We start from the raw sequence: 25,442 nt of genomic DNA, 5'->3' as shown, positions 1-25,442 counted from the left end.
TGCTATCTCTGTCCTTCCCAGCCAGTCTGCCCAGAGCTGCAGGCTGCAACCAAGACCGGAGAGTAGCGGGGAGAAGACATTTCAAGTGAACAGCGCAGCCAGGTCTCCTGCCACAAAATCATGTGGAGGCCATGCCCCACATTCAGCAGCCCCAGATGGCACCATAGTGCTGATTTTACCCATTTCCTCTTCAGCCCTATTATCAGCCACAAAACCAGTGTCCTGACACACCGCAGGTATGTGTGTGTGGCAGCCGCTGTGGATCTGAAAGAGAAATTTCTTCAGTTTAGCACAGCCTGAGAGTTATGGGAGGAGTCACCTGGCAGAGGAGCCAGCAGCAGCAACCCTCCTTTCTCTCAATCTTATTGGTGCCGGACAGACCTGGGTTTGATTCCCAGTTCTGTCCTTCTTAGGTATCTGTCCTCTGTTGCTGCATAACAAGCCACCCCCAAATCTAGTGGTGGTAAGCCACAGCCATTTGTGATTTCTCAAGAGTTTGTGGATTAGTTGGGCAGACAGTTCTTCTGCTGTGGGCTGGACTTGACCAGCTCAGCTAGGCTCACTAATGCAGCTGTGGTTGCCTGTGAGCTGGCTGATGAACAATGGCCTCAGCTGGGGCAACAGGGCCCCCTCCACATGCTCAGTGCCCCTGCCCCATAACTGTCAGTCTTGTTTTCATAACACAGTTTGGATTCCAAGGGAGAGCAAGTGAGTGCAAGGTCCCTTGAGGCCCAGGCATTAAACTGCTTCCCAGCACTTCTGCCACTTTGTTGGCCAAAGCAAGTATCGAGGCCAGCCCAGAGTCAAGGTATGGGAAGCAGACCTTGCTTCTGGGTAAAGGACCTGCGGTCACATTGCTAGTGCTATGAATATAAGGGGAACAGAGTGCAGCCAGCATACCACATTGCTTTCCCACTCTGAGGCTGAGTTTGCTCATTTATAAAATGGGAATAATATTATTTACATTATGTGATGCCCTAATGTAAAGGAAATTGTCTATGATTTAGTCAGGAATAGGCTAAGGCAGCCTGTCAGCGCAGCATGACTCAGTGGGTTTGGAGTGCAGTTGCACAACTCCAAACGTTATGGAACCACATTATGTGAGGCATGTGATGTAACCACTCATGTGTGCTCATGCTTGGCTGGCAGCCACTGTTGTCTGTAAAAGTATAACTACCCTGCTGAGGCTGTATATACGGCTTGTGCCCACAGCTCACCTGTGCCCAGAGAGAGAATAAAGCCTTGTTGAAACTCCCTACGATTTCTGCAGTGTTCTTCCAGCTTCCTGCCACTCACCCACTAATTCCCTCAGACCTCAGTTAAAACCTGACACCAAGTGTTTTGTGTTCTTGAGATGGTTGGTCAGTTGTTGCCACAAGAGAGGACACAGGAGAGGCTCAGGAAAACAAAGTCTTCTATGCTAAAAGGTTCTGAAGCCACAGAGTCATTGCATGCCAAGAGGGGGGGTCGGGTCACATCTTCCCCACCCTTTAAGGACCAGTTCAAATTGTGCTTTCTTCAAAAAAACTTTTTGATTACTCTCACTCCAGATAAATATTTCCATCCTTTCTCTTAATCTGTAAATCCCACTCATGTATGGAAGGAAAGATCAGTGAGACTCTAAGATTGATTTCAGGCTTACAATGTGGTTTGCAACATGGAGAGTGGGCTTATCCCAGCAGGCAGGGAGCTGAGAGAGAGCAGGGACCTGTGGGGCAGGTGGAGTCAGGGTGGAGCACACAGTATAGGGCATGAAGAGAGTTCATGTGTGTGCTAGAATGTTACCAGGTCACAGTCAGGGGATGACAAAAATGGGGAGGGAGAGCTCACCGTGAAAGATGTTATGTCTGAATGACTGAAGAGATGGTCAAGACTAAGGTTAACCTTACGTGACCTTCACCTTTTGCATCACCACCTCCACCCCCACTTTCCCTTGGCTATGGACCTGAGGGAATTTAGTGAAATGTGCATTGAGTGGGCACATTAATGGGGATGAGAGGTATGAACACAGTGACACTCAGCCACAGCCAGAACTGTTGAGCTTTATTGATGGCCCTTCTCCAGAGGCTGCTCAGTTTCCCCAGGTAACTCCTCAGAGATCCTCTGCTTTCCCACGTGTGAGCCCAAGGACACCTCAGGAGCAGAGCAGTGAAAGGGCTTCCTGGTCAGGCGCTGCACTCCACGCCTGCGTCCTTACTGTGACGACAGTTGTGAAAGCCCCAGCTATTCTTGTTGCAGTTCCACAAGGTCCTCTCTGTGCCCTGACACTGGACATTATCCAGCCAGATCTGCCCAGTGCCTTGATAGAGAGAAAGCAAGAGAGAGAGCAAGAAGGGTGGGATTAGAGTCAAAGCAAAGCAGCCATGTGTGTGCCCGGGAGCTTCCGTCTGGGGTAGACTGCCGAATGCTCCCACAGTCATTCAAGCCCATTCAGGCCCAGTGTGCTTGATGGCTGGCTTAGCCTGGGTTTTTATAATGACTCTGCCTCCATTCTATTCTCTACCTTTCGACTAAAGTCTCATGCCAATATTTAATACTTAACCCCCACACTATTTGAAATCTCTTCCTAGGGAGTTGTCCAAGCCTTTAGTCTCTTCTCTGCTAAGTCACTCCTGTTGCATCCACCTTCCTCACATGCCTCTGTAATCATGCCATCGCCCTGCTCCAAAGCAGGGATTTGGATTGGGGTAAGGAAAAGGAGCATTTGGGGTTGTGAGCAAGGGAAACCAGACTTGTGTCCTACTGGGCCAGCTCCCATGGCCAGAGAAAAGGGCTCTGCCTGGGGACTTAACTCCTTCGCTCAAGGTTCAGACTTTCGACTGAAAGACATGGCCTGAGTCACCAGCATCCAAAGACAATTCCCCCAAATTTTAGTAAGCCCCTGCTCTGATATGTTTTCTCTTCCCTTTCCATCTTCTCTTTAAAGATGATCATAACCAAGACTGCTGGTCAATCCAGGTTGCTGGTTTGCAGACAGTTGGAGTGAATGTCTGTGTTTGCCCGCCCTGCATCTTCTCTCTGTTCTTCCAGTCCCAGCAACTTAGCTGTTCTTTGGAGAGCCACCCCTGGCAAACACCCTCAGCTGTGTGGCATTCTGACTCCAGGGCTCGATGGACATTGACCAAAGCCAGGCCAGCCTTCACTGTCAGCTCTGGTAAAGACAGCTCATCTTTCTGCTGGGGTTGCCAAACTGGAAGGGTGCACACCTGGAGCTCTGTGCTGTAGAGCTTTTTGGTTGCTTGGACTAACACTTTTCTTTCAAGGCAAACCACACTGAGTCACTTGTCAACACCCCACCAGCGAGAGAAAGCCACATCCACACCTCTGGGAAGAGATTCCTGACGCGTGAATCACTCACCAGCTCCCACTTGATACACAGCCCTTCCTCTGGAGAAACCCAACATGCGGCAGAAGACAATGGCGTCATAATCGTCCCAGCCATCATCACAAATGGTCCCCCAGCTACCACCATAGTAAACTTCAGCCCGGCCTCGGTTACGACTGCCGACAATCCTAACGGGCAGTGGGATGTCACCTGGGTGAAGAAACACACATGGGAGAGGAGAGGAAGGCCCCTTGGGGCTTGGATAAATGCAGGCTCTTTCTTTTCATTTTAAAGGTTCTATAGTTAAGGAAAAGAAAAGCCCCTGCTTGGATATCACCAGAGCCTGGAACATCCCACTTTATAGCACCAACCCAACCTGGCATGCAGCCTCCATGCACCTGGGCCTGCAGGCGCAAGGCCAGGGTGCAGGTGCTCCGGTGGCTGCTTTGTAAATCGCATATACCACGTCTTGTCATGTGTTGTGGAGAGAAAAAAGAAAAGTTGAGAAAAGAGAAGGAAGGAAGGTAAGAATGGAAGGAGAGAGGAAGTGAAAGAGGGAGTGGAAAGGAAGGAGAGAGGGAGAGGAAGGAAAGAGGGAAAAAAGGAGGAAGAGAGGGAGGGAGAGAGAAAAGGAAAGGAAGAACGAGAGGGAGGGAGGGAGTGGCCGGGGAGGAAGGCTGCTGCTCTGTGCCTGTGTGTCCTGGGCAGGTTCATTCAAGGGACTAGACCCATTCAAGGGACTTTTCCCCAAAATGAGAAATTTCTTTGAGAACCAAGGTCTCTTCCCCCAACAACACAACAAACAGAATTGACTTGAAAGCACGCATTAATGAGAATATAAATAGTGATTACCTTTTTCACCTTTTGCTCCCTTTTCTCCTTGCTCCCCAGGAGATCCTGTCATGAGGAGAAAACCCACACGGTTTGAGGGAGACCCAGGCAGGACCCCTTTGCCTGCACTTGCAGGAGTGGGGAGCAGGTAGAGGGGTGGGGTGGTCAGACTCTCCCTGGGTCTCGCCTGTGGCCTGGCATTATCGAGACAAGACTTCCTGCTGGTGTCAATGATTGAGCAGGAAGAAATGAGCCTGAGCTACAGCAAGAGGGGTTGAAGTTAGACTGGGGAGGGATGCTTGGTCCAGTCATGGAGTGGGATGCATGTATCTCCTTCATGGAAACCGCCTAGGGGCATTGGGTTGTGGGGCATGCTTCAAACGCACGTTCACATTGCTGCCTCAGATGCTAGAACTGCACCTTACTCACTGCTGTGTGCTCCATGCCAAGGGCAACCCCAGGGCAAGACTTGTCAATTAAAGAAATGAGCCTCTACCCTCCTGGGTTCTGTAAACCCCCAAAACTCCTAAAACTGGGCCTTTCCTACTTTAAGGTACAGAATTGACTGTAAAGCACAGCCCTACAAACCAAGGAATCAGATGCAGAGGGCTTACCTTTCTCTCCCTTGTCTCCCTTCTGGCCAGCTCGTCCAGGGGCTCCCTTGGGGCCTGCCAGCCCCCGGCTTCCCCGTTCTCCCTTCACACCTGCAGGGCCTGGGAGGAGAGACACTGGTCAGCTCTGCCTTCCCAAGAGAGACCCAAGGGCTTTGCTGTTTAATAAATGAGTTATCCTCAGCTGCCAGGCCTCCTCCACGGCTGGGCTGCCTGAATGTTCAGTCTGTCTTTGGTCCCACTGGGGGCTGCGCTGATCTCTCAACTCTTAGGTGGATGCTGTCGAGAACAGACAGGTTGAAATAGCTGTGGTGGTATTCCATAGGTTGCTGGTCCTTCTGGAATTACATAGTTATGTGGAAGTTCCAGCGATGCTGGGAGAATTTGCTAGAATGTTTCTAAGCCTCAATGACTCCTTCAGTGAGTTAAAACAGTAATAGAGGCCAGGTGCAGTGGCTCACTCCTGTAATCCCAGTGCTTTGGGAGGCTGAGGTGTGAGGATCACTTGAGCCTGGGAGGCCAAGACTGCAGTGAGCTATCATGACACCACTGCACTCCAGCCTCAGCAACACAGACATTTGTCTCTAAAAATTAAAAAAAAACGTAATAGAATATCTACCTTATGAGGAAGAAAAAGTGCTCAAGCAACGTGTCTGAAAAATCTTGCTTTTGCACTCACACAGGCAGGGCTGTTAAGAGGCCTAGAATGCCCGGCAGCTGGGCCAGCTCAGTACCCAGCTGAAGCACAGGCTCTGGAGGAGGGATAAGAATAAGAAAGCCCAGCAAGAGGTGGTGGGAGGCAGAGAGGAGTGGCTTGGGGGCCACAGCTAAGGTGGGAAGCAGCAGCCGTGGACTGGAGTGGAAGGGGCAGAGCTCCATGGCGGCTGCACAGCCTGGAGCCTCTGCCTCCACCCTCAGCTCTCTTGACATTTTTACCCTTTGCCTCCTCAGCCCTTGCCCCATACCCTACACCCCTCAGGATGCTGAGTTCCTGTTGTTCCCCAGGTTTTGCAGCAGAGAAATCTGAGGCTTGAGTGACAGAGCCCTGGAGTCTTAACCTCCACTTTGGGGGAAGGTCACAGATGTACATTCAAAGTCAACAAGACCTGCCCTCTGAGTAAGCAGACCTTCGTCATCACTCTGAGAGATAAAAATGCAGCCAGCCCTTTACCTGGAACTCCTGATTCTCCTTTACTTCCTTGCTGTCCTTGAAGTCCTAAGATCAAAACAAAAAAAGGAGGGAGGAGATAATAAAACTTAGATATTAGACATTTTTAATCTTAGACAACTTCTACCTTTTGTCTGATTAATGCAGATGGAAAGATACATTGGTTCTCCACGATTGTTTAAAGCCTCTTCAGCAGATCATAAAACGAGACAGTCTGCAGATGAATGAGAACAGGTGTGCTGGGGTGAAACAGCAAGGTACTGATGAAAGCCTGGGTTAGACAGACCCCAGATGCACCACTGGCCTTCCCTGTCCACCAGTAACCTGGACTGTGTCTAAATCCAATCCCATTCCCTGCTGTTGCATTTATATTGGAAGAGAATTGGGAGATATTCAAAAAATAAAGTTACCTTCATGGCCAAAAGACTGCGGAGGGGACTCAGTGGCCACCAGGAGCTGTGGGGGTTCTCACCCATAGTAGATGCTCCATAAGTATTTGTTGGTTTATTTCATTGTTGCCCCCAGTGGCTAAAGACTCGTGGCTAAAGTGTCTAATATACAGAAAATGGAAAAATCATAACCAAAATCATTGATGGTTGTCCTATTGTAGTTGATGTTAAAGGTCCCCCTTCCCTCCCTCCCTTTCTTCCTTCTTTCCATCTATTCATCCTTTTTTTTCAGTAAACTTTCATGGAAGACCCACTGTCCCCAGCACCCTGCTGGGTCACTGTGAAATAAGAATTTGTTCATTTAGCAAGATCATGGCCTCTTGATTTTAAGTGCCAATATTCATTCTATTTCAGAGAAATAGGACTCCTCAAGGCTGCCGCACAAACTTGGGGAAATGCAAACTCATTACTGACTGTCAAGCAACAGTTACTAGAGGGTTATGAGGGGAACACAAACAGTGAGTCATAAATATCTGTGCCCCCTGCCAAGCAGGGAGCTCGGTCAACGTCCCTGCAGTTGCCTAGGGGAAGTTTCTGCCTGCCCTGCCCTGCCTCTCACTTCAATTCCTGGATTTCCCAAGCACCTGCAGTGTGCTGGTCAGTGGAGGGTGAGGCAAGGGGCTGGCAGGCCTCTTCATGGCCCCTTCTTTGAATAATGAGCAAGATAAACTGTGATGGGCAACAGGAGAAGTGGGAAGCACTAGAAGATTCTGAAAGGGCAGCTACTTCTGTTCCTCGTTTTAGGGAGGGGGACAGAACTGAAGCTGGGATAGGTTCTTGTAAAAGCCGGAGGTGCCTTAGAGGTCAGCCCCTGGCAGAGAGGCCCCAGCTTCCCCAGGGCCATTTGTGCACACACTTGTCTCTCTGAATAGAATGCCTCACCCCTTTCGTTCACCTGGAGAACTCGCATTTAGCTTGGAAACTCTGCAAAGATGTCAGATGTCATCACCTGTGAAGCCTTCCCATCCTCACCCAAGGCATGATATCCTTTCTCCCAAGGCAGTAAAGCAAAGTGGTTCCACAGTCTGACAGCCTGGGCTTGAGTCCACTTCTGCCTTATACTGACTTTGTGACCTTGAGCCAGGTGTCCCTGCTCTGAGCCTACGTCTCTTTCTCTGAGGCTCCTTGTTGCCTCCTAAAGCACTAGTGAGGCTGAAATGAAATCATGTGCTTCAAGTGCTGAGCCCCGTGCCTGGCCAGTGCTGAATAAATGATGTCACAGGACCCTGTGGATCCTGTGTTCCTTCCAGTTGGGGAGCACCTGAGGCACTGGGGTTGAACCCACACACGAGCACCAGGATTGCTGCACAGCAGCACCCGGTAAATGTCTGCTATTGACCTGAAAGGCTTAGCCAAGGTTGCCCAGCAGAAGCCACATACGTTTCCCTTCTGCTTACCTGCATTTGAACAGCATAGTCAAGATTGGTGGGGAGAAAGATCACATTCTATATGCCTATGATGGTGATGAAGTAAGAAACAGTCCATATCCAGGGAAGTCACAGTGTTTTGGGGTCCCTGAACCTTGCTTCTAGGGACATGCGCTTAAGGTAGAGATTTCTGCAACATGGCACCCTCTGGGATGCAGACAGGAGGGGCCGAGTCTGGATATGGGCTGTTTCCTACTTAATCACCATCATAGATATATAGAATGTGATTTTTCTCTCTACCCACCTTGACATATGCTGTTCAGATACAGGTAATCAGAAGAGACCTCAAGATACTGTGCCCCCTGTTTATCATGGCCACCCAAAGAGATGCACTTCTCCAACCACCTTCTAAAACACTAACAGCAAACACCCTCTAAAGACAGGAATCATAGAAAAGCCCCTGTTCACCAGGTCCATGGCCCCAAGCCTGACCCTCCCTCTTCATTTCCCACACTCTCCCTTCTTAGCTCCTCACCTCCAGGGGACTCAGTATTTTCTGCTGCTTCTATTGTGCCAGGCACTGTGCCAGGGACTTTATGTACATTACATTGTTTGATCTTTCAGCCACCCTCTAAGGCAGTGTGGTTTCCCTCCTTTACAGGGGAGGAAATACACACTCAGAGATGCTAGATGAGGTATCCAAGGTCACATAGGAGTGAATGGGGAAGTCAGGGATATCATCTGGGCCCAGTCTCACACAGTTCCCTGAAAGCACCTTTGTTCCACCAGTACTAGGCTCATGCCTCTCTGGAGTTTCACTTGGTCCATCCATTTGGTTCCCAAGACATCTCCAGCCTCCCTGGGGCCATTTCTTCCCCCCAAAAGAGGGTTAGTCAAACTAGATCATACATCAGAATTATCTGGGTGGGTCTTGTTAGTTAACAACTTGTTAGGTCCCACCCAGAATCATTGGTTCAGAGATCTGGGGTGGAAATCCAAGAATCCACATAACTAACAAGTTCCCAGGAGATGCTGATGCTGCAAGTCCGGGAACCGTATTTTGAGTAGCACAGCCCTAAACAACTCTCACTTATTCTTGAAGGACCAGTTCACACCCCACCTCCTTTGAGCAGCCTTCCTTGTCTCTGTAGGAACTCATAGCCCCCTTTCGTGTCTGAACCCACAGTTCATATGGCAGAGGCTGGACCTTGATGAAATGCTTTCTGATATGTGTCTAATGGACATTGGAAATTAGAATTGAGGTTTGTGTGATTTCTCTCCAAACCTCACTGGACTCTGAGAGGATGCTGGCTGAGCGGCAGTTCATAGACTAATCAATAGAAGAACTAGTCATTACTTCACTATAAATCAAGGAAGCATCCTGATAGGATCAGCTCCTGCATGGTGGAGGAAAAAAATGGCTGAAAAATGGGTTCTAGAGCTGCATGTTGTAAAACTACACTGGAGAGCAAATGAATTCTGGATTTTTCTTCTTAACCATGAGCAAACTGGCTTTCCCTGAGTATCACAAGCTTATCAAGCTGAGAGGGCTCCAAATATTTACTTGCAAAGTGTTTTTACAGAAATAATTTTCCCCCAAGAAAAGTATGTTAAGTTAGAAAACACATGCCTTCCAGTTATTTAGTGTTGAGCTGATGTTCTGACTAAAGTCTTCCATTGTTCCTGTTCCCAGGAAAGCTGCCTGTTTCGAACCCAGAGTGCTGTGGAACTGTCAGGGACCTGGTGTTCTTCTACATTGCTTCCACATCACAGAAAAGGAAACTGAGGTTCAACAAAGTCAGGTAGCTGAGCCTGTGGTCACCCAGCCGGTCAGTGGTAAGTTCAAGTTGAGGCTCAGATCTCTGATTCCGAGTTAAATGTAGAAATTTCCAACACATTAAGAAAATTTTCTTCCTTTCTTTTTCTTTCCTTTCCTTTCTCCCTCCCTCCCTTCTTTCTTTCTTTTTTCTCTTTCTGTTTCTTTCCCTCCCTCCCTCCCCCCGCCCCCCCCTCTTTCTCAGCAGGGTCTCATTCTGTTGCTCAGGCTGCAGTGCAGTAATGTAATCATAGTTCATTGCAGCCTCAAATTCTTGGGCTCAGATTATTCTCCTCCTCCTCCTTCAGCCTCCTGAGTAGCTGAGACTACAGGTGCGTGCCACCATGTTCAGCTAATGTTTTAATGTTCTCTAGGGAGGGGGTCATTGCTGTCTTGCCCAGGTTGGGGAAACTTTCTTTTTCTTTTCATTTCTTTCTTTCTATCTTTCTTTTTTTGAGTCGGAGTCTCACTCTGTTCCCAGTCTGGAGTGCAGTGGCTTGATCTTGGCTCACTGCAACCACCACCTCCTGGATTCAAGCGATTCTCCTGCCTCAGCCTCCCAAGTAGCTGGGATTATAGGCGTGCACCACCACACCCAGCTAATTTTTGTATTTTTAGTAGAGAAGGGATTTCACCATGTTGGCCAGAATGGTCTTGATCTCTTGACCTTGTGATTCACTCTCCTTGGCCTCCCAAAGTGCTGGGATTACAGGCATGCACCACTGCACCCGGCTGGGAAACTTTCCTAAATGCCATGACAACTTGGAGGCTAGATGCAACCTGGCAAATTTAGGATTGAGCTAATAACTGACAAATCTTACCACAAATTGTGGTAAGAAGTGAGATGGAGGATAAGGGATTCAAAACTGGGGCATGTGTGGACTTCTGCAGAGCTCCCGAAGAAACAGAGAGAAATGGAGAAGAGTTTTATAAGTGACAACTTAGTGATTTGACTTACTAGAATTTAATAAATTATTGGACTACCTCAGTACTTAGATATGAGGAATGGAATTAACTGAGAAATTATATTCATGCTATAGGGCTTAATTGCTATTATGGATGATCCTTTTGGCTTATCTTTAAAGTAAAACATCTTCAAATACAGATGAGAAAATGAATTTTGAGTTATTTGCACTTTGGTTTTGCCCCAAGAGGAAAATAAAAGGGCATGAAAAATTCACATTGTTATAGTTTAGACATAAAGGTCATTGCGATAAAGAATTTTCAATCACATTGGTGTTTTGGAGTTTAAATGTTTTAGCTGCTTCTAACGTCATTTCATGAGGTGGAAACAGTAAAAAGAGAAATGTCATGATTACAAGCTAAAGTGGAGTCCTTCCTTATTTATAAACAAATTGTATTTTAAAATGGCTAAGAGATGTAGAGCTAAAATTGGGTTATTCTTCTGCAATCTTTGAAACTGAAAATGCTAGAAAAACTGAGTGACAGAAACTGGACAGGGTCTGTCTCTAGTAGGTAAGAAAAGTGACCCTGAGAGAAGCTTCTGCAGGGTTTGATACCTTGCTTAATAAAATGTGGAGATTATCTTCCCAGCAGAATGGAAGGCATTTTCTCTTTGTCTTCTTCAGTATGAGCTGGCTCCTCTCCCTCAAGAGATGCAAACGAGAGGAAGCATTTCACCTGAATGGGGTAGTGTGTGGTCAGTGGCTATCGGGGAGGTAGAATGGCTTGGTGACCAAGCCAGGATTTACTCATTTATGGAGGAGTGGGAGGTGTGGCTGGGGTGGGGATTGGGTGAAGGTAACTGATTTCTCTCAAGTCATACATTCTATGTTCTTCCGTAAAACCAAATATGGAAAAGCACCACTTTGGGATTCACTTCTGAATTCAGTTCATGCTCCTTGTGATACTGTGAGCAAAGGGTTTACTCTCTCTGAGCCTTTCCTTCCTTGGTTGTAAAGTAGGAATGGTAAGTTCAGTGTGATCATAGGCATTAAGACCCAAGCACAATGCCTGGCCCAGAGGCACTGATAATAACAAATGGACCACTCATGTTTTTGAAATAACTAATGTGCAGTAATGAAACCTAGCTGTCACCTAGGTCAGGCCAATGCACTGTAATTTTTCTGTTTTCCTTTAAAGTGGCTAGATATTCTCTTGAAAGATTAATGATTTTATTTACAAAATAGGAAATACGTCTGTTTGGAACTGGTTTGATATATCAAAATTGGCCAAGTACCATAGTGGCTTTGATGTGGGGATGACTGACATCCTGACATTTACAAGTGTATGCTGTCTTTCATGATGGGGAGATTGGGCTCCCATTCTCCACCTGCCCTCCCTTCTTCCACTTCAGAAGTTGTCAAATCTAATCTCTCCAGAAGCTTATTAGCCTATGACTCCAGGATGATCTACAGACTCGGCTACAATAGCCAGATTATGGCCCTATTGGAATTCCCCTCTGAGATGTCCATTTGGGCTGTCAGCTACTTAGTCAAGGCAAACATTTGGACTTGGGTGGGAAACCTGTGCAGTTTTAGATAAATGGCAATTATCACAAGCCCCAAATTGAAATGTAACTCCTCATGTTTACTTGGTCAGCCAAAATTAAGAGGTAACCCCTAGAATTTGCTGGCTGGTACTCACCACTAGGTCTAATTATTGGAGAACTCCATAAAGGTGCTCAACAGATATACAAGGTCTCAATGATGATAAAATTAAAATGATCCCCAAGCTATGGGCCAAAAGTCTTTTGCTAAAATGCATGTGGGGTCCTAGGTAAATAACTAAGAACCATGATAGGGCATGAGAGCTTCACAGTTCCTCCTAAGAGTGGAACAAGCTGCTACCTTCTGCTCCGATGTGTTCTGAAATGGTTTGAAGAGAGGAGGTGTCACTCATCCTCACTCCCTGATGGTGGGCCTGGGGAGAAAGCCCATGATAGACTGTACTAATAGGACCCCAAGTTTTGGCTTGTCCAGGCCCAGATTTGAACCTGGCTACATCTCTTACTGGCTGTTTGACTGTAAAGTTGCACTGTGGAGAGTGCTTGTCCCACTGGTGTCAAGAAGATGTTCATTAGCAGGAGCTAGTCTTGTTCTGCAAATTCTCTCAGGTTGCAAAGGTCAGGGCAGGGTTCCCTACCCTCAGACTGTGGAAGGCACAGACTTGGGGCTTGGGGAGTGAGCACAGTGCTCCTGTGGGTAAAATCATGTTTTACCTCCAATGTTCTTGGTTAGTCGAGAACCATTAGTCTGGCAGTGGGGGTGGGGGTAGAGGGTGACTACCGTCCACAACTGAGAGATGAAAGTAATCATCTCCATGAAGTCACACAGAAGGCTCAGGGGCAAGAGAGCATCAGTTCTCATAGTCAGGTAGACTCTGAGACTGAGGACCAGAGAACACGGAATTATAAGATCAAAATGGACAGTCAACAAATCAAGGATGCCTGACAATGGAGCCTTTCCCATGGTGAGACCTTGCTGATGGCCTTTAGGTGGCATCCACATGGGATCAGGTAGCAGGGATTCTCCCATACCAACACACTATCCATGAAAACCACAATTGCTGTGGGGCTGGACAGATTATAAGGTCAGAGGTTGTAGAAGCTGCCCTTGCCATGGCTCCCGACAACCTTCCAAAAAAAAAACCTAAAAGCTCAAGCCCAGAGTCCAGAGTTTGCCAGGAGGTGGTGATAAATGAATGAATCAATCGATTAGAACTGTGGAGGACCAGGTCCCAGTGTGGGTCTCTAGCACAGCACTGGGGTGAGGGCATCCAGGTTGTCTGACACAAGCATGACCTTCTCAGGCAGAGGAGGGGGTGGAGGCAGACTGTCTACAGATGTCCTTGGCATACATGCAGCTTTATATCACAACCCTGCCTTCCCCATAGCCCCTCCTGCCTGCTCCTGGCTTTCCAATGTATGCAACAGTTCTCCATACAAATACCCAATCAGAATGTGCCCACACCATCTGGCAACAGTGTCTCTGTTCACTGCACTGCCCTGCATGTCCGAGGGCAGGAAGGCAGGAACTGGTCTTACTCACTGTGACAGTGGTCTGGACTTTCTAGACTGTGAGCACACTGCAGGTGCCTGAATTTACTTAGCCATAGACCAAACTGCCTTATAAAGTAGACTATGTTGGTATAAGGGTTACGACCTAGACTAAATAGACATGATGGCACATAACCTAGACGTAGCTGGCATTATGGTATAAACTAGTCTTTGTGAGTTTGGTTAGTGTGGGTCAGTGCTCTAGCCTGCCCCACCTAGGAAAATGCACAAGAAGTTTTCTACATCCTCCAGCTTGAATCCAGACTCCTGGACCCCCTCCTAGGTGTCCCAGTGAAGGGTCAGTAGGAGAGAGCAGAAACATGCAGCTGGGAAGCAGACCAGGACAATGGTATGGAAAAGGTGCTTTGCTCTCCTCCCTGATGATGGAGGTTTGCTCATGGCACTCAAGGCCTTTCATGAACCTGAGCAGAGAAATAATAGCCCTAGGCCATTGGGGTCAAGGGGTCCTGGTAGGGACAACTGCCCCCCATAACCAGGAACCTCAGAGGCCAAGGCATGAAGACCCTCTGCCTCCTCCATGGGCCTACAAGGAGCCAGTTTTTCTCCCCATCCATCCTGCCACCCAGCAAGCCCACCCACTCACTTACCCACACCTTCCATTACCTGTATCCCCTTTGCTTCCTTTCAGGCCTGCTGCTCCTGGACTCCCAGGGCTCCCTGGAAGTCCTGGACAACAGACACCACAGATGGCATAAGGGCTGGACTAGATGGGTCTTCACACATCACTCCCATGCCCGCCACAGGGCCCAGGACCTCACCTGTTAGCCCAGGGGAGCCAGCACTGCCAGGCTCACCCTTGGCACCTGGGCGTCCCACTGCACCAGGAGGGCCTGGAACACCCTGCACTCCAGGTTGTCCTGAAAAGTAAGTAGTGACGGCCAGGCTGTGGTGGTTGGCAGAGGGCCTGGCTGCCCAACCCCCGGAGGTTCTGTCCTCAGCAGTGAGACGTGTATCTCTTAACACCATACAGTCCCCTTGGCAGCTTTTACCCCTCTCTTTAGAAGCCATGAGTTAGCCTGGGACTTGTGGACTTACTAGAAGCTCTGGGTGTGACTGTCCAACGCCATCCCCTGGGTGGCAAAGTGGGGTGAAGTCTAAAGAGAAACATCAGTGAGGCCTGCCCCCCGCTGGCTGCCCTGTTCCTCTTAGCTGGGGCCAGGTTTCTAAGAAACCCCACGTGCTCTGGGTGAATACTACAATGAAGCAAAAGATGGTGGAGTCAGGTCCCCAACTTCACTCTGCCAAGGTCAGTGGTAGCTGGGATGAGGCCCAGATTCCTGTAGTTCTTACCTTGATCTCCTTTAGCTCCAGGAAAACCAGCCAAACCTAAGATGAAAAAGAACTTTTAGGAATTTGTTTTCCCTTTGACTCAGCCAGCCAGAAAAAAATGGAAATACCTAGAGACCAGTGGATGTGACCATGTGCCCTCTTACCTGGTGGGCCTGGCTTCCCAGAGTCTCCTTTACTCCCCTGCGCTCCAGGCGGCCCCATGACCCCTGCATCTCCTTTCATGCCCCTGTCACCTTTGCCTCCTGAAAAACCAAAAAGGCTCAGTCAGGTGTGAATGGAGTTCCAATCAGGCCACCCTCTCCCCGTTTGACAATTTTCCTCCATTCCACTGAAATTCCAAACCCTAAACATACTGTGCTCCTACTTGGTGCCCATGAGTGGAAGATATGACCACTGCCCTCAAGGAGCTCACTGCTTTGCCCCAGAGACAAGACAGAAACTCATGAAAAGTTGGTGAGGTGACCTGATATGGCTGACACTCAACAGAAGGCCCTGGTCCCCTTGGGAGGGACAGTAGCCCAGGCTCAGCCAGCACTGTCTGGCTCCTTTTAGTGTCTGCATTTTCGCAATTCTTTGAATTCACTTCAAAAATGGAAACCTGAGTATTCCAAAAAGCAGATTCCAAATGCTGAGAATAGCAACTTGGAGGCATCAACAGGGAGAAAAACATTGCAACAGCTCATATTCCTGCCAGTGCTGCAGACATGGGCTTTCCTGGTACCCAAGATTTCAAATTTTCCACTTATCATCAGAATTCAGGGCTCATACTAGCCTGTCCCCTTCTGAGTCCTCTGTCTCTCCCTCCTCTCTTGCTGGTGCCTGGTGCATATTAATTGACAGAGGCTCCTCACTGGGGTAGGGCTCTGTGACTTCTTTGGTTGTGGGGTGGACTGCCTGGACCTTGCCAGCCACGCAATGTAGGGTACCAATAAGCTGCCAAAGTCCCACCATCAGCTGAGTGTCTGTGCTCAACTCCATTCCCCTGGGGGTGGGTAGAGTCGGGAGAGGGTCTAAAGAGGAATACATATCTCACCACAATGCAACCTTTCAGGCTTTCAAAAAGGCTTATTGGGAGTCAATTTTGTTAAAAGGCATTTATTGCTCTATCTATGATTTTGATAATTCTGAACCTGGAGAGGACTCAGGCATGACACCAGCCTTCGCCAGTGACTTAGAAAAGGGGACAGAGAGATCTGAAGAGGATAGGAAGAAGGGAGAGTCCTGGGTCTTGGCATTGCGTGATGTGAATTCACGAGGTGTGAGGCTCGTGAATCAGACCCCTTGAGATGGCTGAATACTTCAAGAGTGGTTGGTCCTTGAGGAAGACAAAGCAATCTTAAGGAACTTGGTTATGGCTAAGTTGTCCTATAACAGCTAGAGGTGCAAAAAAGCAGAGAAGGGTCCACTCTGGAGAAGGGGCCAACAGCACCTGCTAGAAGGCACTGAGAACTGTTTTCCTGGAGGAATCTGTCAGTGCCTTCTTTGCTGTGGGCCAGGACCATCAAGTGGGCCATAGAAGGTTTCTTCAGAATGGTCTGGACCTACATCTGCATTGCTATAACTTCCACTCCCCAGCAAAGGGGATGGTTTTGGGAAGAGGGCAGTGGCACATCGGTCAGAGGACCACACTCTGGCTCTGGCCAAGGAAGCACAGCTGACTTCAGAACTTTCCAGCTGTAGCTAAGTAACAGAGTGAGGAAAATAGGTTTGTCCCCTGGGACTTCACATTGGTGGCTTATCTATCTACTAGTGGGAAGAGAATAGGTAAAATCTCAGCACTACTGGGGTCAGGTCTCCCTTGGTTTGCACAGCCCAGCCACCAGCAGTGCATTGAGCAAGCCATGGGTAAGAGAGGTCTCATGATTTCGGGAGAGGAAATTTGGGAAGAGGAGGGGTGGGCCAGAGCCCTGATTTCTGAAGAACTGAAACTGCTGCCTTTTCCCTCGCTGATCACAGCATTTCCAGGCCTGTGTCTGGGTGTGGATTCCATGCTCGCCTTTGTGACAGTATGGGTGGGAAGCAGCATGACTCAGACTCAGTGGGCCAAGACCTGGCTGTGTCCCCTTCTCTGGGACTGGTGGGACCACCTTGAGAAAGTCTGGGTCTCCCTTTGCCATCTATGGAGAGAACTGTGATGTTTCAGCTTTGGAAGTATCCTCAGAGGTCGACCACCCAACCATCTGCCTGGTGCCAGTATCCCCCATAAGCCCAGGTAGGAGAATTCTGCAGCCCATCCTCCCTTTGTAGCAGTCGTCTTTTCGCTGAGACCCACGCCCACCCATTTCATCGTGGGTCAGCCCCAAGTTCGGAATCATTCTTTCTCCCTTGCCTTAGCACAATTTGTTCTCCTAAAACCTTAGTCCATTGGGCCTTATTCTTCTGCTGGGCACCACTCTGGGAAAGACCATTTTCTTTCCCACAAATGCCCTTTGAATATTTGAGGATGGATGACACATCCCTGCTAAGGGCTGTCTTCTTGAGAGCAAGCCTTCCCAGTTTTTGGTAAGGAATTCCCATGTGCCCAGTACAGTGGTACACATCTTATAAGTCTTATATTCCTGCAGTAATTAATCCTCATGAAAGGTTGGCATTATTGTTAGCCCCCTTTCCTAGGTGAGTAAATTGAGGCTAAGGGAGGTTAAGTCATTTGCCCAAGGTCACACAGTCAGTGAGCCACATCAGAATCCAGGTCTGCCTGATCTTGAAACTGAAGTCCTTCCCTTTCTACCTTACAAGACAACTACTGCTACTACTACTGCTATTACTAGTTATCACGTACTTGGTGACTATCATGTGGCAGACAGCTTGAAAACATGGCCTCTCTCCCTTATTACGGTCTTGTAAGATAGGTCTACTTTAATTACCATTCTTTTCTAAAATGAGAAAATTAAAGCTCAGAAGGGTGAAGTATTGTGCTTGTCACATGAGGAACAGGTCCAGAGCAAGGATGGGAACCAAGCCCGCCTGGCTCCAGAATCCTCATTCTCTGCCATTCAGCACAGAGCCTCTCCAATGGCTGCAGGAGGCTGAGAGGCAGAGAGTATGGCATGCCCAGTCAGGTCCAGAGCCTCTAGGCCAGTATTTCTCTGAGTGTGGTGCCTAGACCTTTGAGGTTAGAACCATCCAGGCATTTGAAACAGACCCTTGAGCCCTCCCTGCATTTTGAGCAGGCACCAAAATAGCTCTTATACATGACACATGGCTTGAGGAACAGTGTTCTAGAGATAGCATCCACAATCAATGGGGGATTCTGGCTGCCTGGGGTCAACCCCCTTGCACTTGACACCAGTCAGTCTGCCTTACTTTCCCAAGGCTCAGTGTAGGCCCCCACTCTTCATCCCTTCAGCTTCTTCTCTGACCTCCTAGCACTGCCTGTGCCCCGGCTTGCCATAGTTATGCCTGGAATGACATTGTTCTCCCTCTCACGTTGCATCTCTTTGCTCACCTAGAAAGAAGAGACCGTGTGTGGTGCACCAGAGATTCCCATAGACAGAGCACAGCCCTGCCCTCAATGGGCACTGAATAGACCCAGTGGCACAGAGGTCAGGCCCCAGTTCCCTCAGTCCTCCTGGCGAGCACTGACACCCCCAGTACGGCCCTCACCTGGGAGGCCGAGGTCTCCTTTGTCTCCCTTAGCTCCAGTTTCCCCTTTCGGGCCAATGAGACCCCCATTGCCTTTGCTGCCCTTCTCCCCTTGGGGTCCTGGGGTGCCTGCAAAGAGAATGGCTGGTGAGGTGGGCTTTCACCATCCTTTTGGGGACAGGCTACTAGAGGCAAAGTAGCAGGAAGCATCTGGGGGAGAAAGGAATGGGACTCCCAGAGGAAATCCGGGGATGTGCTAGCTCATTTCTTGAGTGGTCTTAATGAGGTGACAGGACTCAACAGAATAGGACTGTGGGGAGGGCAGTAACTGTCTGGAACTGATGTGGGGCTGTGGAGAGAGGATGCGGGGAGCAACTGCCTTGGTGCTTCAGGCAATGCATCATGGGTCCCAAGCAGAGCGAGCACAAGTTACCAGTGGCTCCTTGCTTCCCTGGAGTACCCTGGGGTCCTTGGAGGCCTGTGAAGAAGGAAAAAAGAGCTCAGTGGCCTGAGAATGTCTAGAATGTCTTCAATTAGCTGACATTCTAGACCCCCTCAGTTGGGTAAGGTGTCCAGGAGGAAATCTCAGTCTCTCTCTCTCTCTCTCTGTCTCTCTGTCTTGCATACACACACACACACACACACACACACACACACACACACACACACACGCACGCACAGGATTGCACAAACACAAACAGCAGAGTCCCTGGCAGTTCCAGTCAGTGTTTGCTTTTGCTATTGTTTGAGAGTGTCCCTCAAAAGTTCATGTGTTGGAAGCCTGGTCCTTGATGCAGCAGGTCCCAGTAAGGAGGTGTTTTTGGGTCACAGAGGCAGATCGCTTATGAAGAGATTAATCCCATCTGACAAGAGGCAGTGAGTTCTTGCTCTTGTGGGACTAGATTAGTTACCAAGAGAGCTAGTTCCATTTGTCTACGGTGTTTTGACTCAGCACAAGGCCCTCACCAGAAGCTGTCAGAGGAAGCAGCCCAATCTCGAACTTCCCAGCCTGCAGAATCATGAACTAAGTAAGCCTCTATTCTGTGTAAATTACCCAGTCTCAGGTATTTTGTAACAGTGACACAAAACAGGCTAAGACAGCTCTCTTTCCAAAGGTCCAGAACGGCAGCTAGGACTATATCTTGCATGGCAGTGCGGGAAAGGCTTTAGAGTCAGGCAAGTGTGTTTGAACTGTAGCTCTGTCACTCCACAGGCTGGATGACTTTGGAAAAGCCACTTAAATATTCTGCACCTCAATTTTCTCATCTATAAAATGGGGCTGGTAATGACTACCTGGTCCTCAGCAGATGCATAATTAGTGCTCTAAGACAAAAATGGAATTGAGAAGTGGTGCTTCCCACCCACATGGCCCAGGTTTCCAAGGCTACCACGTGAAGTACAGACTGGAGGTGCTGGGTGTTCCTGGAGGAGGGGCGGGGCAAGGAGAGATCTGCTGGGGAGAGGAACGGTAAAAGTATGAGGGGAAACTGAGGAATCCAGGAGGCAAAGTATAAAAGGACGGACAGGAGAGGAGTGAGAGGAGGGGGTGTATACGGAGAGGCTCTAAGAGAGTTGCTGAATTACACAAGCTCTTCCTGAGGATGTCAGTGGGGCCCAAGTAGAAGGCACATATGGGCTCTGGGCTCCACACTCTTATGGAACCACTGTAGCCTGCTTTGTGGATCTGTTTCATGTTTGTGGGTTCCAGAGGATTTGGGTGGAAGAAGGGGTTGCCTGCTTTTAGTGCTACTGATTGCACAGTCCTGCTCTGAGTCCTCTGTCAGGGCTGTGTGATGTGCCTGCCTGTCAGAGTCCCAAAGAGAAGGGGAGGCTCTGCTCTATTCCTTCTTGAAGGAAATGACTGAGCTCTTTTCAGGCTTCAGACTTGTCCCTTCAAGCCAGCCAGTGCCTCCACTCTGGTGAGTTCCAGGCACCCAGCCCAAGTCCCTCTCTTGGAGAAAAGAGGAGGGAGGAAGACCCACTCCCCTCTGAGTGAGCCTGCTCTGCTCAAGCCCCCACAGGCTGGGTGTGAGTGTGTGTGTGCACGGGGATGTGAATGTATTCGAATGTGTGTGGGCATATGCATATGTGCACAAGTGCACTTGTACTTGTGTAAGTGTGAGTGAAAATGCAAATATGTACATAGATGTGTGCTCAGACATGGGTGTGCATGAGTATATGTGTATATGTGAGTGCTTGTGTGTGTATGAGTGTGATTATGTTTGTGTGTGAGTGTGAGAATGTGAGTATGTGCACAGATGTGCCCTCAGACATGAGTGTGAGTGTGCGGTGTGAATGTATATGTGCACCCCTGACTACACCATAAACTTTCCTTCCTTATCACGGCCTGCCTATCCTCCCCACTTAAACCCTCCTCAGAATACCCGCTGCTGGACACAGATCAATAGGCTCTTTGGGATCCCTTCTATTAAATTCCTTCCCCAAATCAGTTTCGGGAGGATTCTCCCTCCTAACAAGTTTCTTGTAACTGGTGGTGTTTTCTTTCTGCCTCAGTGGCCTGGAGGCTTAGAGACTGGGTTTGTTTACTCCCCACTGCCTCATAAATCCTCTCATCTGTGCTTTGTCTAGTAAAGGTCTTAGTGTCACTGCATCTTTACGTTTCAGCAGCCTCAACCCCTCGGGGAATTTGCAAGTTGGAGGGATTAAATCAAGGGTGGTTAGGAGCAGAGTGAAATGGAAGACCAGTGTTTGGGTTTGTCCCTGGGGAGGAACAGCTCTGAGTCCCTCACTCTCTGACTGGGCCCTGTGAGCCCATTTATATTAATATAACCGTGAGGTTACCACGTGGGAACCATCATGGAAAACACAAAAGGCATTAATAAGATGGCTGGGCAGAGTTAGGCAACAGTCTAAAAGAAATGGAAACTAATGCTTTTAGTATTAGCAATGATCACAGGCTCTGGGTCATTGTCTCTAATACCCCCAGCGGCCCTCTGCAGCCCTCTCATCCTGAATCACAGAAAGAGAAACTGAGGCTCAGTTTCTTTGGGAATATCAGGAAATGTTCCGAAGGGCACAGAGCTAGTCCGAGGTGGAGGCGCAAGTGCCTGACACCAGAGTCACTGCTGGACCAAGGAGCCCGACTTTCCCCAGTGGCACTGGCAGACTTACATTCTCACACAGAAGAGCAGGTAGGAGTCATACCTGCCAGCCCCACCCAGGCTGAAGGCCATCTAGCTGGACCTGCCCCTGAGGGCTGCTGCCCAACTCTACCCTCGCCACCAGAAAGGGTGCTTCCCAGCCTCTCAGCCCCTTTGGGGTCTCCCACCAGGCAGGCCCCCATTCCTGCACAGACTCCTCAGGGGTCCAGACTCTGGAGGGACCCTGCCTGCAGCAGTCACTCTGAGAAGTCTGCTGTGTATTCCTGGGCACACACCCAGCACCTACTCACCGGCCTCTCCCTTGACTCCTGGTGGCCCTTGGGGTCCCCGGGGGCCTGAAAGAGAAAGGGAATTCAGAGTGAAGCCAACGAAGGAGGAGGAAAACAATTAAGGTCAGGAGCCAAAGACCAGTACCTGTGGCTCCATTGTGTCCTGCAGCCCCCTTGGCTCCCTTCTCAGCAGGTCGCCCTGGCAGGCCCGGGGCACCAGGCATGCCCATGTCCCCCTTGAGACCTTGAAGACCTAAGGAAGAGAAGCAGAGACACCAGTGAATCAGCCAACAGGGTGGGGCAACAATGCCATGCAATCACTCACATGGTGATTTATTCAACACACGTTCACTGAGCATGGGGATGAGCCAGCTATGTGGAAAGAAGGAAAGAAGACAGAGCTCCTCCCCCAAGAAGCCCATGGCCTTCAAAGCAAAAGAGAGACACTGAGTCAGACAGACCTGGATGCAGTGTTAGCACTGCCCCTGTGGCTGGGTGACCTTGTGCAAGTTACATCATCATTTTGAGCCTGTTTCCTCATCAGTAAGATGGGGTTAGTGCACTAGTTACACAGGGATGTCCTGAGGTTACCACGTGGGAACCATCATGGAAAACACACAAGGCAAGCTCTGGATAAATGGAGCCTATAATTTCTATGACTCACATGATTCTCTACCATTTCCAAGGACCACTTTGGAGATGGAGTTTCACTGGTATCTCACAACCAGAGCAGGGATACAGGGCTCATCCCCATCACCGAGGAGGGCAGTGATGTTCTGAGATGCCCAGGCCTTGCCTGAGGTCTCACATTTAGAGTGTGAAGCCTGTGATGTGCTTTCTATTTCAAAGTAGAATCCCAGTCCAATGTGTGGGATCCACATGTCCCATCATTTTACATACACAACACTGGAAGGATGAGGTTCCAACTGGGGACTAGAACCTCTCACCTCAGCACGATGAGTCTCTGGAAAAAGAATTGTTTCAGGGTTTGACATCAGCTTCCACTGATAAGTGGCGTGACGTGGATAAGGATCTTCACTTGGCCTAGCCCTGGTTTCCTGCGCTGCACATAAGAATAGCACATCCACCCCACAGGGTCTTCGGGAGGACTACAGAGGCCATGGCGCATGGAAGAAACCCAGTGAAAGGGACTCTTACTATACTGTTGGCCAAAGGGAAGGGACAAGAACCTCAGAGACCCCATGATGCTAGATAAGCCCCCTCCCCTGCAGGGCTCTCCCTCCTCCTGGGCGATGAAAGCTGGAGGTTTCTGCTCCTGGCACTTTTGGGGGAAAGTGCCCACTACTCCCAGGCTGGAAGGGCTTTTCAGGGTAAGCTCTTAGGATCCTGTGCCCATTAGTGCCAGAATCGCTGCCACCCCTTCTCAGGCAGAGCAGTGCAAGCTGTTCTGGCTCCACTGTCTTGGCCTGGTCCACTGGGGCAGGGATAGGGATAGGGTTCAGGCTCAGGACCCTAATTCAGCTTCTCCAAACCTGCCTGCATCATCTTGAGCAAGTCGATGTGCCTCTGAGCCTCTGTTTCCTATCTGTGAAATGAGGTTAATAGCAAGAACTGCTTGGGGTTAGTGTGAGGAGTCGACATAGCATAAAGCAAAGTGCCTTGTGCTTAACTGGGGGTGCCCTCAGGGCCTGCCTCATCCTCACCCCTCCGCAGCCTCATCTCCCCTCACCACTCCCTTGTTCTTGTGCTTCAAACACATGAACCTTCTTTCTCTGTGGTCTTTGACTCACCAAGCTCCCTCCTGACCCACGTGGCTTTTGCACATGTGGCTCTCTCTGCCTGGCCGGCAGGCAGCTCAAGCCAGCTCTCTGCCTTCTTACCCAGGGAACTACCCCATCCTTTCAGAGCAGTGACCAGGGCTGTGACCATGTCAGGCTCTAAATTGGTTGCCTGCTAAACAGGAAGGCCATGAGAACATGGCCTTGTCTGTCTTCTTCATGTCTGCATCCCCAGTGCCTATGGAGGTTTCTCATCCTTATGGAACGTTCAATAAATGCTTCTTGGGAGGAAGGAAAGAAGTCCAGGGTGGATAGGGGAAAGAAACAGAGAGACAGGTGGGTTTTGCAATCCCCTTCCCTGAAGCTTGACTGAAGAGCAGTCCCCCTGACTGTGTTCCAAGCAGCCTGCATGGGAGGGCAGTTCCACAGGCGGGCTGCCTCCAACGAGACCATGAGTTCTGGGTTCCACACCCAGCTCTCCTCCCCTGCCCACCTATTTGTCTCTGGGGGCTTTTCAGCAAAGTAGCCTCTGGGGAGCCCTGATCAGGCAAAGCAAGCCATGGGGAAGGGAAGAGAACACAGGCCCCCTGGGTGGGAAAGGGCAGGGAAACTGGAGACACAGGTGGTCCCTGAGGAGGAGCCGAGACTTCTGTAGCCCCAGCCACTGGAAGAAGTTTCTGGCCTCTGGTTTCTGGGCACAAGAAGAAAGAGTGGGATGAGAGAGAGACAGACAGAAGTTACAGACAGAGAGAGACTGAGAGAGACATGGAGAGAGAGTTAGAGATCTTCTCTATGTACATACATCTATAATCATACAGAGAGAGAGACATGGAGAGAGAGTTGGAGAGCTTCTCTATGTACATATATCCATATTCATACAGAGAGAGAGAGCCCAGAGGGAGACTGTGTTCTGTGCTCTGGGATGAGGTGGGCAGCACTGTGCCTAGGGTGGATGAGAAGAGGCTTGATTCTGTCAGCAAAAGCAATGGAAATTGTTGCAACTGCCCCTCCTTCATCAGGCTGAAGGCTCTCCTAGCATTAGCATTTAGCCTTCTCAAGAACAAACAGAATAATAACTATAATAACAGAGATAATTGTTATAATAATAATGAAAAGAACATCATCGAGTACCTACTCTCTGCTGGACACTGGACTAAGAGGTTTGCATTTATTGTTTTATCCTGACACCAATCCCAGGAGGTCCTACCAGTATCCCCATCTTATAGGGGAGGACACAGAGCTCAGAAATGTTACGTGATTTGCTCAGTGCCACCCAGTTTGTAGGGGCAGATCCAGGGTTTCTGTAGGTCCATCACTCCCAAGTCTCTGCTTCCATCACTTTGCAAGGCTGCCTCAAAACCCTCCCTGGCCAATGGTGTGATCTGGGCCATCCTTGAAAGATTACGAGACCAAAGGATTCTGTCCCAAGAATGGCATATATATTTATCCTCAGGGGGAAATTTCAACCAGTAAGCTGAAGAAATAGAACAGGGGTGTGAGTGAAGCGTGTGTGCAACACAACACACGTGTGGGTTGAGGAGGGAAAAAAAGGCAAACAAGCCACAGCCTTGTTCTCAGAAAGCACACGCCATTGTCAGGCATTTTTTGCGTAGCATCTCACTTGAGTCCTACAGCAACTCCGTGAGGCAAGTCAGATTATCTCCACTGCTTTCTACACAGGTAAGTGGCTGAGGTTCCAGAAAACTTAAGCAACTGACCCAGAGTCACACAGCCAGTGAGCCCCAGACCCAGGATTATAACTCAGGTTGGCCTGACCGCACAGCCCGCGCCTCTGTGACACCTGCCTCCCATCATTACTTTCCTACAGAAGAGA

At 49.2% G+C, this 25,442-nt stretch overlaps 1 protein-coding gene across 1 annotated transcript in view; it reads right to left on the bottom strand.

Annotated features, from left to right (window-relative positions):
• Window positions 1-2,034: 2,034 nt before the first annotated feature.
• MARCO (macrophage receptor with collagenous structure) overlaps window positions 2,035-25,442 on the bottom strand; it is a 39,787-nt gene continuing 16,379 nt past the window's right edge. Inside the window, exons 5-17 of the mRNA XM_078329125.1 lie at window positions 22,015-22,122; window positions 21,891-21,935; window positions 18,912-18,956; window positions 18,500-18,607; window positions 15,040-15,138; window positions 14,897-14,932; window positions 14,365-14,463; window positions 14,210-14,272; window positions 5,939-5,983; window positions 4,771-4,869; window positions 4,178-4,222; window positions 3,359-3,535; window positions 2,035-2,299 (exon numbers count right to left, since the gene is read on the bottom strand). Of these exons, the coding sequence (XP_078185251.1) occupies window positions 2,166-2,299; window positions 3,359-3,535; window positions 4,178-4,222; window positions 4,771-4,869; window positions 5,939-5,983; window positions 14,210-14,272; window positions 14,365-14,463; window positions 14,897-14,932; window positions 15,040-15,138; window positions 18,500-18,607; window positions 18,912-18,956; window positions 21,891-21,935; window positions 22,015-22,122 (1,103 nt within the window). The 3' untranslated portion in view covers window positions 2,035-2,165. The remainder of the gene's footprint in view (window positions 2,300-3,358; window positions 3,536-4,177; window positions 4,223-4,770; window positions 4,870-5,938; window positions 5,984-14,209; window positions 14,273-14,364; window positions 14,464-14,896; window positions 14,933-15,039; window positions 15,139-18,499; window positions 18,608-18,911; window positions 18,957-21,890; window positions 21,936-22,014; window positions 22,123-25,442) is intronic.

This window comes from Callithrix jacchus, chromosome 6 (genome assembly GCF_049354715.1).
Source record: "Callithrix jacchus isolate 240 chromosome 6, calJac240_pri, whole genome shotgun sequence".
Taxonomy (NCBI): Eukaryota; Metazoa; Chordata; class Mammalia; order Primates; family Cebidae; genus Callithrix; species Callithrix jacchus.
The sequence above is the reverse complement of the archived record's forward strand: the minus strand, read 5'-3'. Positions and strand labels throughout refer to the sequence as shown.